The sequence below is a fragment of the Tursiops truncatus genome, chromosome 7 (assembly GCF_011762595.2).
Source record: "Tursiops truncatus isolate mTurTru1 chromosome 7, mTurTru1.mat.Y, whole genome shotgun sequence".
NCBI classification, from domain to species: Eukaryota; Metazoa; Chordata; class Mammalia; order Artiodactyla; family Delphinidae; genus Tursiops; species Tursiops truncatus.
In genome coordinates, this window is record NC_047040.1 from 66,494,429 (window position 1) to 66,512,488 (window position 18,060).

Below are 18,060 nucleotides of genomic sequence, written 5' to 3' on the forward strand. Positions count from 1 at the left end.
TACCATGATAGTGAATGTGTAAATGAGACACATTGTGTAGTACGAATAACAGCAAATCTACTTCAAACTTTTTATTAACCTCAATTAGACCATATATAACCACGACTAAAGAAACATAGTCTATGGTGCTTAGTATTATTATCTATATTACCAAATGTTCAAACTTTTGTGCCTTAATTCGTTCTGTATTTTCATCTCCTGGGCCTGTCCTCTCTCCCTTCCTGCCTCCCTCCTTCCTTCCTTCCTTTCTTCCCTCTTTCCTTCCTTTCTTCCCTCTTTCCTTCCTTTCTTCCCTCTTTCCTTCCTTTAGTAAATATTTTTTAAACTACTATGTGCCTATGTATCTGATTGATAATATATATTTAAAACCCATTGAACTTAAAACTACTTACAGTGATAGTCAAAATGTATATGTAAAATGACATAATAGGGGTGGATTTCAAGAAAATTCTCAACACATGATAATAAAATAGAAAGGTGATCTTCAGATGCAGTGTTCAAGAATGGCATCTTATACAGATTCAAAACAGGCTAACATAAAAACTAAAAGAGAGACAATAGAGACAGGGTTAACCTAGAGACAGGGGAAATAGGACTGATAACCTTTTGAAATGCATTTGAATTCTCCCATTCTATGGTTTGATACTGTAAAGTATTTACGTTTTAAAATAAAAGATTTACCTCAAAATATGTAATCATAAACTTCCTTAGAGTGAAGTCTGGATTGAGATCCTAAGGGAAATTACCATATCTAATTCTTAGGAAGGTTTAAAAACAGTGTTTGTTTAGGTATGGTGTGGACTAGATACAGGAAGATAGCTAGGTGGTCAAAGTTCCCACACTCTCAAGTGAAAATAGAAAGTTAGAAAATAATACTAGCTCTTTAGCAAAAATTGTCTCTCTCTTTATTCTTACGTTGTAAACGCTAAAGGAACAAGTTACATCACTATAAGACTGCTAGAGTTTCTAATTACAGTGGAATTCTCAAGCAGTGTAATCCTCAAATATATGGGGCTGTACATTCTCAAGTGTATTACATTGCACTCATTAACCTTTTTTCTGTCAGTAGAAATTGTAAACGATACCTGAAGTATAACTTTTAGACTTATACTATAAACTTACTAAAGAATGGTCATTTCCCCTGCAGTGCAGTTTCACACAACTCACTGAAATGCAAAATTCACATTTGCTTCAAATAGAGATCTCTTTCTATTGAATTCAGTTTTGTGAGAAAATGATGTAAAATAAAAAAGAATGGACCAAGAGTATATGACAGACTTTGAAGTTTCTTACTGTTTTTGCCATTGTTTTAAAAGAAATAAGTAAGGTTAATTTTACAGGTAACTTGTGTTGATTTTTTTTTTTTGTACTGGATCATTTTTAAGTGGCCATGACATTGTACTAGCATTTATTCCTTAACTATGATCTACTTTATTCAGCATGCTTATCATGTGCACTATTTTGACCAACTGTGTATTTATGACCCTGAGTAATCCTCCAGACTGGACAAAGAATGTAGAGTAAGTAGAAATAATTTCTTGGAATGAGAAATACACACTCAAATTCTCTAGCAATCTCCTTATAGTTATGGTCTGACTCATGGTTTCCACTTTTTTGAAGTCAGGCTAAACACTTTTAAGAAAAAGTTATTTCCATAATATGAAAAAAATAGAGGAAGTTCTTAGGGGACTTTTTCTCCTATGAGGTAGGTATTTCTTCTGACAAAGGACAGTATTTGTTTAAGAAAGGTTATTAATTGTATATACTAGGTGGTAAACTAAACAATCATTTAGCATAGAAGTTAAGACTGAATCACAGTTATGCACTTTAGATAAAATATAATTACCATTTGAATAATTTTATAAATAAAATTATTTTATTCTAGTATATTACCATTATTGTTATATTCTGATAAAATAGATTTAGGTGTTTAGCTCTATATTACTATATTAGGCATTTCAGTTATATGTTTTATCATTGCATTTAGGAAAAATACATTTAGGTATTTAAGTTACTTTGATGTTTAGTTACATTTCGACACATAGTTTATTTAGACAGAGGATGTGTGCTAAAACACCACAGGTGTGTCCTGTAAAAAGGAAATATAGAACTACCATATGACCCAGCAATCCCACTACTGGGCATATACCCTGAGAAAACCATAATTCAAAAAGAGTCATGTACCACAATGTTCATTGCAGCTCTATTTACAATAGCCAGGACATGGAAGCAACCTCAGTGTCCATCGACAGATGAATGGATAAAGATGATGTGGCACATATATACAATGGAATATTACTCAGCCATAAAAAGAAACAAACTTGAGTTATTTGTAGTGAGGTGGATGGACCTAGAGTCTGTCATACTCAGTGAAGTAACTCAGAAAGAGAAAAACAAATACCGTATGCTAACACATATACATAGAATCTAAAAAAAAAAACCAAGGGTTCTGAGGAACCTAGGGGCAGGACAGGAATAAAGACGCAGACATAGAGAATGGACTTGAGGACACAGGGAGGGGGAAGGGTAAGCTGGGATGAAGTAAGAGAGTGGCATGGACATATATACACTACCAAATGTAAAATAGATAGCTAGTGGGAAGCAGCCACATAGCACACGGAGCTCAGCTCCTGCTTTGTGACCACCTAGAGGGGTGGGATAGGGAGGGTGGAAGGGAGACGCAAGAGGGAGGAGATATGGGGATATATGTATATGTATAGCTGATTCACTTTGTTATAAAGCAGAAACTAACACACCATTGTAAAGCAATTATACTCCAATAAAGATATTTAAAAAGAAGAGAGACAGGTAAAGGGGACACTTAAATATTATTATTTGAATATGCAGTTTTCTCTTTTTAAAGTCATTTTTAGAGATGACTATATCCATTAGGAAAAGTCTTAGCTTTACAAAAGCTTTTGACTTACACGGTTTAGTTGGGAAGCTTTGCACAGGTTTCTGATCAATTATCTCTAGTCAGTTGACAGCAAGGCAGCAGGAAAACAAGCAAAATATTAGTGGTTACAGCCAAAAAACAAAACAAAACAAAGAAACAAACAAACAAAAAACCACACCAAAAAACAGAGTCCAATGCAAAGAGAAGTCAGTCCCGACATGAAAATAGAAGTCACTGATAGCAGAAACCACCCCTGTACAAAGAGGTAGCATACTCAGAAGGCCTGAGGACCATATTGCATAGTGAAGGTTGTTATGTAAGGCAAGGCACTTCTATGGACATCAAAATTACAGGGGAAAATAAAACACCTTGTAAAATGGACAGAATCAACAATATGATTAAGAGCCTAGTGGGGGTACAGCCAAGAAAAATCAAAATCCCCTTGATTCTCACTGACCTGTTCAATCTAGTTTGCTAATAGGTACATCTGAACACCCATTCTGTGCAAAGCTGTCTCAAACGTTAAGTTCTAAGACCTCTCTTCCTTGGATAGCTATCACACTCACCATATACTCCAAATGTCCCCACAAATTTTCTTCCTTTTCCAAAACAGGAATAGGAGCAGGGACTTTAATCTTGTTTCTAGTCTGCAGGTAACTTAGAATTGCTTAAGCATAAACCACAGGGCACTAACCATTAATAGGATAAACAGAACATACATGGGAGCTGTCTCACTCTCCAAACAGAAGTGTCACGGTGATTATATGTAATACACAAAGATCCAAACCAAAACACAAGTAACCATAAGCTTGGCATTGTAAATTATGTCTTCCTAATAAAGTCAGCTACTTCATAATAAGTAAAGATAGCAGTTATACTTACTCCTCATGAAATTAATTGAATTGTTTAAAAAAGGAAGACTTAGGAAAACTAGACGTGAAGATTTCTGCATACATTTTCCTTTGATTTCTTTGTTCCCTCATAAGACAGAAATTTCTACAGAAAAAAAAAAAGCGAAAATAACTCTCCTAACTTTTTTCACATATAAAATACTAGTAGGCTAGAAAAGATAATGAATTTTAATGAAAGTAAATTAAATCTTTGTGGCTTGAGAGGAGTAATCTGAAGAACAAACTTAGATTGTACTTTTAAAAAGAATCCACTGTTGAAAAACAAGTACTCTCTCCCAACTATTTCTGGAAGAAACAGAAATAACTTGTATTGTCAACACTCAAAGGAGAGAGGGCTAGAAATTCACTACCAAACAACAAATGGAAAAGTCTTTCACCATTTTGGAGGCTGAAACTTGAATTTGAGCATGTTTAAATGATTTGGCCCAATTGCATAGTAACTGATGAGAGGTTAGATTCAGGAATTTTGGTATCCCTGAATTTTGGTAATTTTGGTAATTGTGTAAACACACACACAGAAAATACTAATGCACTGAAAGTTTTTTAATGAATATGTATATATACATATATATATATATATTTGGTGAATATATGTGTGTGTGTGCATATATATATATAGAGAGAGAGAGAGAGAGAGAAAGAGAGAGAGAGAGAGAGAGAAAAGCAGATTTATAACTTTATGCCTGAATCTTAAGGATAAAAAGGGGAAGTAGGGCTTCCCTGGTGGCACAGTGGTTGAGAGTCTTCCTGCTGATGAAGGGAACACGGGTTTGTGCCCCGGTCCGCCGGGCCCGTGAGCCATGGCCGCTGAGCCTGCGTGTCCAGAGCCTGTGCTCCGCAATGGGAGAGGCCACAACAGTGAGAGGCCCGCGTACCGCAAAAAAAAAAAAGAAAAAAGGGGGAAGTACATTTTCTAGATTAGACATGTAAAATATCCCCCCAAATTATTTTAATCATTAAGAAATCTGAGTGAAATAATTTATTATAAATAAACAAATCCAAGAAATGTTATCTCTAGAGCTATAATGTCCAATAAGCCACATGCAGCTATTGAAACTTGAAATTTGGCTAGTCTTAATTGTTGAAAGGATAACATTTTAGATATATTGGTTTAAATAAAATATAATATGCAAACTAAGTTTACTCATTCCTTCTTACTTTTTTATTTGGTTACTAGAAATTTTAAAACTACATATGTAGCTTGTATTATATTTCATTTGGACAGTGCTGCTCTAGCACATCAAGCTTGATAAATATCCATAAAACACATGAAACTATTATTCTAAAACCTAAATATTTAAACAAGATCAGATTCTTTGTGGAAGATATTATCTCTTCAGTTTAACCCTTTACTCAAGCTCATAAGATTAAACTAGCAGGTTTTTTTTGTAAGTGGAAATAAGGAACAAGGTCTTAGTGAAGTGAAAAACCACAAAAGGATAGGATTTGCTATATTTTAACAGTTCAAACGAAGCAGTTAATTTTTGTTTGGATGCTTTTCCTAGGTACACATTCACTGGAATCTATACCTTTGAGTCACTTATAAAAATCTTGGCAAGAGGGTTTTGCTTAGAAGATTTTACATTCCTTCGTGATCCATGGAACTGGCTGGATTTCAGTGTCATTGTGATGGCGTGAGTATTTTTGAAAACATGTTAAGCTCAAAGGAATGAAAATAGTTGCAGCATAAATAAGGTAGTTGTGACATATTTTTAAAGTAGAGTTTGCTTATAAGCCAAATTAACTATATGCCTCATATATTTTCAGAATACATATTAGAATATATATTGCAAGGTAAATATATCTGGTAAATGAGCAATAAATGGAATTACATTCATGCCATATAGCCTTCTACTTCATCAAAGTGAAGTTATTCATTGACTATAATTTAATACCACCAACTGTACTTCGATTAGTTTTGTAAACAAACTTGTTCATATTAGTGAAAACTGCATTGAAATAAAGCAGCAATATTTTATTCCGTAAAGGCAGCTGTTAGCACATGGCACCCTGAAGTCTATAGCATTTCCATAAAACTCAAGGGGCTCTATATGCCAAACCAAACCACTTTTCATTCTTTATTTAGTATAAACTTTTCCAAAACTATCAGTAACTCTGATTTAATTCTACAGGTATGTAACAGAATTTGTAAGCCTAGGCAATGTTTCAGCCCTTCGAACTTTCAGAGTCTTGAGAGCTCTGAAAACTATTTCTGTAATCCCAGGTAAGAAGAAACTGGTGTAAGATGGTAGGCCCCTTATATCTCCAACTTTTCTTTTGTGTTATTGTGTTTGTGTGTGAACTCCCTATTACAGATATGTGACAGAGTTTGTGGACCTGGGCAATGTCTCAGCGTTGAGAACATTCAGAGTTCTCCGAGCACTGAAAACAATTTCAGTCATTCCAGGTGAGAGCTAGCTTAAACACCGAGGCTGACTTTAAATACACTGTAATAATATTGAGGTTGAAATTACACTTATAACATTAGCCTTGTTGCTTATTGTTTGTCATCTTCAAGAATGCCAAATGAAATTGCATGTTTATTTATAAAGTCAGCCTTTGAGTTTAACAGAGAATTGCATGAGGTGTCTATAAAAAATACTGGTTTTGCTCTCTTTCTCACCCACTTTTTTTTGCATTTACGATGCAATGTTTTCTTTTTCTTACATTCTAAAAAAGCTTTGCTACCATGGCTTTACTAACTGATTTAGATTTTACCATTTACCGCGGATCTATTTTGAAAGTGGATCTCCTCTTATAAAGGAGCAAAGATTATTACTGAACAGCATGTACATGGCATGGGATTTTTATTATTTTAAAATTCTTTCCTCCTCTAAATCATTGCTACTTGGAAGCTAGTATTAAAAAATGGTTGGAGAGAAACAGCCTCATGAAACACAAAATCTGAAGTGTAAAACAACTGCAAGTTTGCCTTTACATGTTCGTGGCAGCACATAAAACCACACATTAAGAAAACCTCCTGCCTAGATATTTACACCTTTATTTTAAACCTCCAGAAAGCACACTGATCATAAATCAAATCTGCTCTTCATCCATTTCCCAAACTATCTGGCTGTCCATAAAGCTTTGGTGTCTAAAGAGACAAACAATTGTTTGTGGGGAAAGAGAATGTGTATGACTATTAAGAAGACATTGTGGCTTATGACACTCTTCCTCAGCTGACCTATCCTTCTCTCTCCTCAGGTTTAAAGACCATCGTGGGTGCCCTGATCCAGTCTGTGAAGAAGCTTTCTGACGTCATGATCTTGACTGTGTTCTGTCTGAGCGTGTTTGCTCTAATTGGTCTGCAGCTGTTCATGGGCAACCTGCGGAATAAATGTTTGCAATGGCCCCCAAGCAATTCTGCTTTTGAAACCAACACCACCTCCTTCTTTAATGGCACAAGGAATTCAAATGGGACATTTGTTAATGTAACAATGAGCACATTTAACTGGAAGGATTACATTGAAGAGGAAGGTAAGCAAGATTGCTCCATTGTTAATCTCAGTGTTGCTGAATGAGTTTTCAACTATAAATAGTTGAGGCTGTGGGCTTGAAGTCATCTTTGTAAATTGGTGTCCACTTTGTAAATAACTGAACTAAACAAATTCTCATTTGTTCCTAATGGCAATAGGACTGATATGAAATGAAACAGTTTATTCTTTATATTAACAGGTCACTTTTATGTTTTGGATGGACAAAAAGACCCTTTACTCTGTGGAAATGGCTCAGATGCAGGGTAAGGATAACTTTTTTCTAAAGATGTAGAACACTTTGGAAAAAAAGCAAATAGGAAAAATATACCGGGGTAGCCTTACATGTGTATAATAAAGAGTGGTACTGCCTACCTAGGAAGTACCTTCTCTGTCTTAATTGCATTGGTATCAATTCTAAACTCACAGCCATTAAAATCATCCCTTTGGGTGAAGAACTGTCATCAAGAATTTGACAGTTAGGATGTACCTGAATTATTGCTCCAAGTGTGAAGGCCCAGCATCTGTCTTGTCTGTAAACCCATCAGAGCCATTTAAGAATTACAGGGAAGGAAACATAAGATGGGTACATTTTGATTGATGTGAGGATGTATTGATGGGATAAGTTTTGCTGTGGCTAGAAATGATCCAGACTGTAACATGGTCTTCAGGGTGCAAACCCAGTTGGGAAACTGCTTTGAGAGACTTAGGTATTCTTGAAATAGCATGAAATCCTGTGTGCAAGGAAGCCACGTGGCAGATGTATGTCAAAGGCATGTTTGAGTCTGCATCTGCATATTTTACAGTTTTTTTTCACATTCTACAATAAGAGATGCTGTAATGTCTTAGCTATCCTGCTAGTCTCTCATACTTAACATATTTTGCCAAGAGTACTATAAATTAATTTTAAATCAGGGTAGAGAGTGAATTTCTTAGAAGCCAAGGGATAGCAATAGTAAGTGACTCTTAGATCACAGAACTTACACAGAACATATTTTGAGTCATCCTAGAAAATGGGAAACTGGTGTGGTCATAAAGGTTTAAGAGGGTTACTAAAACCATATACCAGTCACAGAGATGGAATTTGGGGGAAATTTTTTTTCCTGATAGTTTTCTCAAACTTTGGTAGGAGAACATGGTGAATAAGAGCATAGGTTCTGCAGTTTATGTATACCTGGGTTCAAATCCAACCTCCACCATTTAAAATCTCTTTGACCTTGGAAAAGTGTCCAAAGCTCTCTGTATTTGAGTTTATTTATTTCTAAAATGAAGAGAGTAATATCATCTCTCCCTTGGGGCTATTATGGTGATTAATTACTTAATACATATAAAGCACTTGGACTAGCACCTGGTCCATCAAAAACATTTATTGCATGTTAGCTATTGTTTTTATTATTACGGTTAAAAACCTAGATGAAATTTTGGATAAGGTTGGTTAATGCATACTTATCCCTACTAAACCATACTAATCCCTTCCCTTTATTGAGTACCTGCTATGGGTCAGGTAATTTACATGGTAAAATTGACTGTCACTCTATTGTTAAATGTCAAATAAAATTCTAAAGAAATCTATGCAACTTCAATACTTCCTATAAGACTATAGTCATTAAGACAATATGGTATTGGGAAATAGTAGCTATAGATCAATGAAACAGAGCAGACAGCCAAAAAAATAGACCACAAAAAATGTTGTCAACTAGTTTTTGACAAAGAAGAAAATGCAATTCAATAGACACAGGAAAATTTTTTCAAAAAGTGGTGTTAAAACAATTGGTGATCCATATGCAATAAAATGAATCTAGATACAGCTTTACACCCTACACAAAAATTAACTCAAAACTAATCATAAACCTAAATGTAAAATACAAAATTATTAAAATTCTTTAAGAAAACATAGAATAAAAGCTACATGACCTTGGAATTTGTGATGAGTTTTTAAATGCAACCCCAATAGCACAGTCCATGAAAGAAATAATTGATAAGTTGGACTTTATTAAAATTAAAAGCTTCTGCTCTGCAAAGACACTGTAAAAGGGAGTGAAAAGACAAGCCATAGAGTGGGAAAAAGTATTTGCAAAACACATATCTGATAAAGGACTTGTATCCAATATAAACAAAGCACCCTTAAAACTCAAAAAAAGGAAGCAAATAACCCAATTTAAAAATGGGCAAAACTCTGAACAGACACCTTACAAAAGAATATACACAGATAGCTAATATGGATATATAAAGATGTTCAACACCTTTTGTCACTAGGGAGTTGAAAGTAAAACAATAATGAGTTACTACTATATAGCTATTAGAATGACAGAAATTTTTTTTAAAAACTGAAAATACCAACTGCTGGTGAAGATGCAGAACAGGAATTCTCATTCATTCATTGCTGGTTGGAATGCAAAATAGTACGGCCACTTTAAAAGACAATTTGGCAGTTTCTTACAAAATAAACAGTCTTACCATACAACTCAGCAACTGCCCTACTAAATATTTAGCTAATTAATTTGAAAATTTATACCCACACAAAATCCTGATATGAATATTTATAGCAGCTGCATTCATAATCACAAGAAACTGGAAGCAATCAAGTTATCCCTCAAGAAGTGAGTAAACAAACTGTGGTATGCTCATACAATGAAATATTACTGAGTAATAAAAAGAAATGAGCTATCAAGCCATAAAAACATTGATGAACCTTAAATGCATATTAATAAGTGAAAAAAAGCCAATCTGAAAAAGCTACATTCTGTGTAATTCCAATTACATGACATTCTGAAAAAGATACACAATAGAGATGATAAAAAGATCAATGTTTTCCAGGGGTTCAGGGTAGGGCCTTGACTGGTTGATGCATAGGGGATTTTGTAAGGTGGAGAAACTATTCTGTATGATTCTGAAATGGTGAACGTTAAGCATTTGTCAAATTCATAGAACTTTACAGCACAAAGACTGAACAGTATAAGCAAAAAAAAAAATCTTACGTGAGGTTTAGGGATCCCAGGTTGAAACACAGAATGTGACAAAGGTATCTAAATATATTTTAAAATATAAAATAACCTCACTGAAGGAGGGGAATAGGTGCTAATCTAAGAAACTTTAGAAATGAATGGAGCCTGTAAGACTAAGGCAAAAGGAACTGTACCCTATTTGATAAAGCTGTTTTCCATGATAATATGGATTAACAATACTGAAACAATTATACATGTATACTGGTACTGAACAATTAAGTATACAGATAGCAGATGACAGAAGCCAGGTTTCTCACTTTTGGAGTGAGGGTTTACAGATAAGCCAAGGGAGGAGGATCAATCCAGAATGATCCCATAGTAATGAAATAAAGTTGGAGAAATGAGTATGACCATATATTTAGCTTAATCTAGGCACATACAAAAATATATATATATGGTATTAGAAAGCAAGATCTGGGTGCTGTGTTTATTACCAAGGCAGTGTCATTGCTTCTAGGCCCTCAGCTGGCAGAGTGAGGAGATATATGTGTATACACAAACACATACACACACTAATCGTAATTTCTAATGCTGTTCTTCAATAAAAGAGCAAAGGCTCCTTGGAGAAATGGCTGATTCTAGGACTGGGGCAGAAAATATAAAAGATGATCCTGGAGCATCTTGTAGTTCCAGAATGTAAGAAAGTGCTGAAAAACAAACAAAAACAAAACACACACCTCCATGGGTTGTGGCAAAGACATACAGGAGTCAAGTGAAAAAGCCCCCAATGGCCAAAACTGGAATAGTTTGAGCAAAAAATTACAATAATTATATTATAAATATAACTGTATTATAATTCAACGTATAAAATGAATATCCATGAGTATATACTTATATACATAACTGATTGAATAAATAAATAGAGAGATAATAGATAAATCTCATGCAGAAGAATTCCAAATAATTTCTGTACATACTCCACTCTTAAGAAGGTGGATCATAACTCCCTGCTCCTTATGTGTAGGCTGCACATAATGACTTTATTCCAAAGAGTGCAGTATGGAAAAAGAAGAAAAAACAAGAGTAGATTTACAGTGGAGAAACCTGACAAACACTACCTCACCTGACAAACACTATCTCAAGTCAGGTGATGAAAGTTAGGATCAACAGTGATGTCATACTGATAGCATGTACCCTTGATATGATGTAAGGATAAAAATATTTTACGTCTGTGGTCTTCCTCCCAAAAAATCCATAACCTCAATATCTAATCATGAGAAAAACATCAGACAAATCCCAATTGAAAGATATTCTTCAAAATACCTGACCAGTATTCCTCAAAAATGTCAAGGTAATCAGAAACAAGGAAAAGTCTGATAAACTATCACAGCCAAGAGGAGCCTAATGAGACATGATGACTAAATGTAATGTGCATCCTGGATGGGATCCTGGAACGTAAAAAGGATATTAGGGAAAAACGGAGAAAATATGACTAAATTATGGACTTTGGTTAATAATGATATATCAATTTTTTTTTTTTTGGTAATACGTGGGCCTCTCACTGTTGTGGCCTCTCCCGTTGCGGAGCACAGACTCCGGACGCGCAGGCTCAGCAGCCATGGCTCATGGGCCCAGCCGCTCTGCGGCATGTGGGATCTTCCCGGACCGGGGCACGAACCCGTGTCCCCTGCATCGGCAGGCAGACTCTCCACCACTGCGCCACCAGGGAAGTGCAATAATAATATAGCAATATTGATTGAAATGTACTATACCAACATAAGATGTTAATTATATGGGAAACTAGGCATGGGATAAATGGGAAGTCTCTGTACTCTCTTTGCAATTTTTCTGCACATCTATAATTATTCTAAAATGTAAGTTTTATTTTAGGAATTTTTATAGAAGTGACTAATGAAGTAACTCATTAAGTTTTTCCCTACCTTTTGGTTGTTTTCTGACTTTTCATTTTTAATCACTGATTCTTGCCACTTTGAAAAGAAAGGTGTCAGAGGCAAAAAAATGTGTGGTTGCTGCCTCTCTGCCATTCTAAATGTCTATAAATGATTCCTCACACCTAAGTTTTCTATTGATTTTCCTATTAAATTTCATCTGATAACAGTTTCACTGTGAACAATTATCTAAAGTGTTCTGGAAATGAAGGCAAGCAAATTCATCACAGACAGCAACTCTGGGTTTTGACAATTCCTATAAATTAATATGGATTGAAATAGCTATAATTGCTCTGCTGACCCCAGCTCCATTTCTCTCTCTTGCAGCCAGTGTCCGGAAGGATACATCTGTGTGAAGGCTGGTCGAAACCCCAACTATGGCTACACAAGCTTCGACACTTTTAGCTGGGCTTTCTTGTCTCTATTTCGACTCATGACTCAAGACTACTGGGAGAACCTTTACCAGCTGGTAAGTGTATTAGTCCCTTTGGGTTGCTATAACAAAATGCCATAACAGAAATACATTTCTCACAGTTCTGGAGGCTGGGGAGTCCAAGATCAAGACACCAGCATGATCGCATTCTGACAAGAGCCCTCTTCCTGGTTCATAAGCTGACATCTTCTTGCTGTGTCATCACCCAGAGGAAGGGGTTAGGGATTTCTCTGGAGTCCCTTTTTATTAGGCACTCTTTTTATTAGCCCATTCATGTGGGCTCCACTCTCATGACCTAAACACCTCCCAGAGGCCACACCTTCTAATAGCAACACAATGGGCATTAGGATTTCAACATACGAATTTGGGCGGGGGGTGGGGGACACACACATTCAGAGCACAGCAGAAAGGTTCAAACTAACATGCATGAAAGTTAAATTTATGAACATATATGAAATGACTAGTATAGATATTTGTTTATAATACTCTAGAATACAGAGAAGGGTACAGCATAAAGCAAGTGTGCCTAGGATCCCAATTGTTCATTCACTCAGTACATGTATATTGAGATTCTTTGATGACAAGCATTCTGCTAGGCGCTATGGAGGATGCAGAGAATGTTCATGACTTTGAGTTTATAATATAGTTGTGGATTTAACAAGAACATGTGAAAAGATTTTGAAATTCAATTATATAAAAATTTCAAATTAAACCTAAGGTTAATTGGAGCTAGAAGAGGAGGGAAGAAAGATGTTATCTCTAGATGATGTGGAGAGTAGTAACTCCATTGAAAGGAATTAAAAATAGTGTCCTTACTTGTAATATTGCCCCACATTATAGACTCTAAGAAAAGCATTTTAGTAGTGCTCAAATACATATCCAGTATATACTAATTTGAAATGTGTATGCTTACATCAAATGACACTACAATCAAGCCTCAAATAATTTAACTATTATTTGTGTCTCTGTGTGTGTGTGTGTGTGTGTGTGTGTGTGTGTGTGCATTTGAACACCAAATAAAATCTTGGTCAAAATACATTGAATGCTAAAAAGCATTTGTCTTCTGTCTAATGATGCTAATCCGATCTTTATTTGGGGACATTTTATAAAATATTGTTGAAATTTATCTTTTTTTTTTTCCCTAGACGTTACGTGCTGCTGGAAAAACATACATGATATTTTTTGTCCTGGTGATTTTCTTGGGCTCTTTTTATTTGGTGAATTTGATCCTGGCTGTGGTAGCCATGGCCTATGAAGAACAGAATCAGGCCACCTTAGAAGAGGCAGAACAGAAAGAGGCTGAATTTCAGCAAATGCTCGAACAGATTAAAAAGCAACAGGAAGAAGCTCAGGTACTAAGTGATAATAAGCAAAGCTGCTTTATTATTATTATTATCATTGTTATTATTATTTAGTTTTAAGTAGGAATACTGTTGTACCATAGAGGTCAAACTGGAACTGGCTTTTCATTTGGCATACAGGCATTGTCATTAGAAAAGAGAAAGCTATTCAAACATAAAATTGTTTCCTAAGTTAGAGTCAGAGTAGCTTTTTAGATATTATAGATAAGGAAATTAGCTCAGGGTAGAAAACGTATTCAGAATAAGGTTAACTATGCAATTGTCACATGAAAACTCAGGGGAGATTTTGATTTTCAGTTTAATGTAGAAAATATACATAATGGATATTTCCAACTATTCCTGTTTTACCCCTAATTACAACATTTGAAGTTTTATTCTATAGTTGATTGATCTCAAATGTGAACAAGAAAACTTTATGCATACCTAACATTAACCATTCTTTGGAATTTCTATAGCACAATAGGATATCAGGAAGGCATCTGCTATTAGATTCCAACTTTAAATTCTCATTAATATTAAAGGACGTTTGGGCTAGGGCCATAGTGAATGGGGCATTCATGTCTTGAGGAAAAGAGAGAGAACAACAGTACTTGATTTAAAGAAAAAAACATAAATTGAAGGTGAAAGTCATGGGAAGACAAAGCAAAATCCAATTCACTTCAGTGAGAATTATAGATCCTCTACGTCTTCACCAACATTTGGTATGATCAGTCTTATTAATCATTCTACTAGGTATTTCACTGATGTCTTATTTTGCATTTTCTTAATTATTAAGGAATCTGAGCATCTTTTCATGTTTTTATTTTCTATCTGTATGGCTTCTATTGTAAAGTGGATATTCAAATATTATGCCCATTTTTTAGCTGGGCTGTTTGTTTTCTTATTATTGAATTTGAGTAGTTTTAATATATAAATGAAATAAGTCCTTTAGTCCTTCATGATATCTATGCTTTGCAAATATTTTCTCCCAGTCTGTAATTTGTCTTTCATTCTCCTAACTGTACTTTTCCGAGGTAAGAGTTTTTAACTTTGATAAAGTACAGTTTATCAAACTTTTTTTTCTGTTTCTTCGATCATGCTTTTGGTGTTGCATCTAAGAAATTTCTGCCAAATCAAAATCACAAATATTTTCTCCTAATTTTTCTTCTGAAATTTTTATAGTTTTATGTTTTGTATTTAGGTCAATGACCCATTTTAAGTTAATTTTTGTGTAAGGTGGTGTGATTTATGTGTTGAGGCTTTTTTTGCATATGGATATCTAATTATTCCAGCACCACTTGTTGAACAAAATATCTTTGCTCCACTAAACAGTCACTGAACCTTTGTCAAAAATCAATTGTCCATATGTGAGTGAGTCTATTTCTGGATTCTATCCTATTCAATTGATTTGTTTGCTTCTCTTTGTACCAAAACTGTACTCTCTTAATCACTGTAGCTATTTGATAGCTACAGTCTTGAAATCAGATAGTCTTTTTCAAGACTGTTTTGACTATTCCAGGTCAAATATATTTTAAAAATGTATAGCTTCATATGAGTTTTAGAATCAGCTTGTCAATTCAGTATGGATAGTTTCTATTGTTATGTCTTCAAATTTATCATCTTTTCTCCTGCAACACTGGATTTGCCATTAATCCCATCCACTGTATTTTTCATCTCAGACATTATAGTTTTCATCTCTAAAAGCTTGATCTGCATCTCTTTTATATCTCCCACACAGCTAACATTTTGAACATACACAATACAGTTATAATAACTGTTTAGAGTCCTAAAGTCCTTGTCTGCTAATTCTAACATCTGTGTCAGATCTTGGTCAATTTTCATAATTTATTCTTCATTTTTGGTTACATATTCCTGATTTTTTTTTGCATTTCTGACAATCTTCAATTAAATTCCAGACGTCTGAAACTTTACCTTTTGGGGTGCTGGATATTGTTGTATTCCTATAAAAATTCTCAATCCTTGTTTGGGAGCATAGTTAAATTACTTATAAACAGTTTGATCTTTTCCATCTTCAAACCTTTGAAGATTTGTTAGGTAGAACTTAGAATTTTATCTAAGGCTAATTATTCCCTACTACTAAGTGAAAATCCTTCTGAAAATTCTACCCAATGGCCCATTCATATAGTGTCTTCAAAACCATTGTTACATGTATTTAGTCTGTTTTAGTGGTTGTTTCAGAGGAAGAGCAAATCTGAGCTGTTACTATATCTTGATCAGAAGCAGAAGTCCAAATAACTTTTGTGCATAGTGATTTTTTTCAGATGGATGTTTCCAAATATTTGAAGCATTATTCAAATGTCAGTAAATCCTTGGAATCTTCGTCTTACCATTGGGTACAGAGCAGTATCATGGTTATAGTTTATTGAGTTTTATGAGAAAAGCCATAAACAAATTTGGTGATTCTTGAAAATCTTATAAAGTATACATCATGCTTGCCATAAATTTCTATATTTCAAGTATCTAAGAGTTTATTCCAGATCACTACAAATAAAACACATTTGTAAGATAATGAAATAAGATAGCTATTTGCAGGGCAAAGAATTTCTTCATTTTGAAGCTTAAATAAATGTTATAGGAAATAATATACATGTATACATAGATAATGCACAGTTGTATTTTAAAGCATTGGATTATTCTATTATCATTTATAAGAACAGACAAAGCGATGTGCTTGAAAATACTAAACAGACATACAGTACAGGGGTAAGAATGTACTCTGAAATTCAGCCACTTTAGGGAAAATATGGCATCAATTAAGAGTATAATCTTTTAAATTTAGCAGTAAAAGTGCACTATGTCTAACAGAAGTTTAAAGAACTTAATTATCTCTATCCTAATTAGGTCAGCTAAAAAATGTCAGTTCTTTTCACTTAAAAGTCAGTTATTGGATTACAGTGATCAAATCATGATTTGACTCAGCTTTAGCTTCATACACAAAAAAAAATTATACTGATTCCAGGGTATCTTATCCCAGTGTTTTAATATTGACTGGGATGGCACAGGACTAAGTTAATTTTACTTCCTTATTGACAATGCAGTTGGCAATGACCAATAAATAGCCAGTGTTCAAGGAGAGGAGGGAGTGGAGGCAGGGGGGGGGGGGGGTGGACTTAGTCCACCCATGAGATCACTGGTGCTCCAGTGTAATGTGAGTCTTGCTGACCACCTCTGACTCTTCAAAAGCTGCTATCTAGCTAATGACTTCATGAAGCCTAGCATCATTTCCATTTTTATTTAATAACTGTTGAAGGACCTCCTAGTGCTAGTCATTGTTTAGACATGAAAAAAAATTTTCGTATTCAGCTCAGTGGATTCACAAACCAAGTACAACTTTAAAAGACAGAGAGAGAAAAGCCAACAAAGAAAGAAATGCTTTGTCCTATACCGTCATATTTGTGTTCGGCATTTAATTTGTGATCTTTAAACGTCTAATAGTGCCCAACATAGCATATTCCATAGCAGTATATATTGGTCTGATAGGAAAAATTTAGGAGTAAGCTTTGGGGCAAAATTAGAAATAGTGGCATTTAAGAGATCCAATATAATTAGGGGTAGAATTGTAATAAGTATAGTTAATGTCTTGTAGTTTTAAAATGGGATTTTAAAACTGGATCTTATGTTTACAGTGAAGTATAATCACACATAGTCATGTGGTTTTATTTTTTAAGGACACACAGATACAGTAAGTTATAGAGCCTATTTTGAATCACACAGAAATGATATAAGAAAAAGCAAATGTTATTCCCTGTGGAAATATTAGCACATACTTGTTATTTGTTACAAGAGGAATTCAGCAAGGCAGTTGTGAAAGTAACCCTATTAGTCTAAGTAAACAGGACACTGGCCATGTCACAGAGCTGGGTATAAACAGGTACACAGACATGGGAGGTGACAGGAAACATCTGCCTTTGAAAGGGAATTGGCAAATCCCTGGAAGTGGAACAAGTGACAAATTTGAGTTAACGAGTGACACAGAAAATGTGTTGTGTTGGGAGGTTACCGTTGTTGCCTTGCAAATCTGTTTGGTTTTGAGTTACTCCAACTGTTACCCATGATAGGTAGGGAAATCATGTCTTATGCAAAACAAATTCC

The 18,060-nt window shown here is 34.7% G+C and overlaps 1 protein-coding gene across 8 annotated transcripts in view; it reads left to right on the forward strand.

The window, feature by feature from the left end:
• Positions 1 to 18,060, forward strand: part of LOC101316873 (sodium channel protein type 3 subunit alpha) — a 110,178-nt gene that overhangs the window by 36,261 nt on the left and 55,857 nt on the right. For 5 of the 8 annotated variants that reach the window (XM_073807622.1, XM_073807625.1, XM_073807626.1 and 2 more), the window contains exons 5-11: positions 1,430 to 1,520; positions 5,313 to 5,441; positions 6,123 to 6,214; positions 7,012 to 7,284; positions 7,483 to 7,546; positions 12,502 to 12,643; positions 13,753 to 13,959. In XM_073807622.1, coding sequence (XP_073663723.1) covers positions 1,430 to 1,520; positions 5,313 to 5,441; positions 6,123 to 6,214; positions 7,012 to 7,284; positions 7,483 to 7,546; positions 12,502 to 12,643; positions 13,753 to 13,959 — 998 coding nt within the window. Of the gene's footprint in view, positions 1 to 1,429; positions 1,521 to 5,312; positions 5,442 to 5,939; positions 6,032 to 6,122; positions 6,215 to 7,011; positions 7,285 to 7,482; positions 7,547 to 12,501; positions 12,644 to 13,752; positions 13,960 to 18,060 lie in introns of all 8 variants that reach the window. The other 3 variants (XM_073807623.1, XM_073807628.1, XM_033860065.2) reach the window with 2 other exon arrangements.